The sequence below is a fragment of the Eurypyga helias genome, unplaced genomic scaffold (assembly GCF_000690775.1).
Source record: "Eurypyga helias isolate BGI_N326 unplaced genomic scaffold, ASM69077v1 scaffold35296, whole genome shotgun sequence".
NCBI classification, from domain to species: Eukaryota; Metazoa; Chordata; class Aves; order Eurypygiformes; family Eurypygidae; genus Eurypyga; species Eurypyga helias.
Window position 1 is genome coordinate 1 of NW_010257838.1, and position 1,169 is coordinate 1,169.

At 60.3% G+C, this 1,169-nt stretch overlaps 1 protein-coding gene across 1 annotated transcript; it reads left to right on the forward strand.

Annotated features, from left to right (window-relative positions):
- The first annotated feature begins 91 nt into the window (after window positions 1-91).
- Window positions 92-963, forward strand: LOC104511529 (protein phosphatase 1 regulatory subunit 3C-B-like). Its single transcript, XM_010154180.1, is given in 2 exon segments — window positions 92-193; window positions 196-963. Coding segments are annotated over 2 exon segments (870 nt in total).
- The last annotated feature ends 206 nt before the right edge of the window (window positions 964-1,169 follow it).

The window sequence follows — 1,169 nt, forward strand, 5'->3', positions numbered from 1 at the left end:
GGGGCTGGAGGCCGGGGGCGCAGCGCCTGACCCCCTCTTCGCCTCTAGGCTTTTTCAGGTGTATAGCGCACGGGCCACCGCCCCCCCAGCCATGCCCGTGGACCTGGCCGTGCGGCTCTGCCTGAGCCACTCGCCCCCCATCCGCAAGCTGCTGAACACCTACGAGGAGCTGCGGGGCAACCGAGGGCGCAAACCTAACCTCTCCGATCCTGTCTCAACCAGAAGCTGAGCGCAGAACCCGAGCCCGAGCGGCGAGATAACACCAAGGGTGCCAAGGGCCAGAAGAAGAAGAGAGTCGTGTTTGCCGACATGAAAGGGCTCTCGCTGACCGCTGTCCGCTTCTTCTCAAAGATCGAGGAGGACATCTGTGACTTGCAGCATGCCCTGTCTGACCTTGCCTGCTTCCGACCTAAGCTGCGGGACTCACGCCCAGAAGTGTGCAGGTATGTGCTGGACTTCCCACAGCCCTCTGCGGACTACATGACTTTCCGCAGCCGCCTACACAGCAACCTTGTCTGCCTGGAGAACTGCCTGATCCAGGACCGTGCCCTGTCTGGGACAGTGAAGGTCAGAAACATCGAGTATGAGAAGAAAGTGATGGTCCGTGTCACCTTCGATGGCTGGAAGAGCTTCCGGGACATCTCCTGCCAGTACATGCATAGCACGTATGGCTCGGCCGACACAGACACCTTCTCTTTTGAGCTTGCCCTGCCCAAGCCATCAGTTTCCCGCAGAGCCACAGAGTTCTGCATCTCCTTTCAGTGCGGACAGAAAACCCACTGGGACAATAACCATGGGAGGAACTACAAGATCTGCCATGTGGGCATGATCCGCCCTCCCTCCCATGCCGTGAAGAGTGCCAACGGGGCCCGGGAGCATCTTGGCACCTCTCGGGCTGCCGCTCTGGTGCTCTCTCACCTGCAGACCTGGCGCTGCTCAGAGTCCCAGGCTCCTTATTGGTAGGAAAGCAGTGCGTGGGGAGGTGTAGGTCCCTTCCCTGTCCCGATACGGTACAAGGGGCTTTGGGGAGGGGTCAGCTGCAGAAGATGCTGCTCACAGTTTTGTTAGCTCCCCTGTGAGTTTGGTCTGCAGCCGTGCGAGCAGCCGTCGGTCCCTGTGGAAGCTTCGTCCCTGCTGGCTCCTGCTGCAGAAGCTGGAAGCTGCCGCTT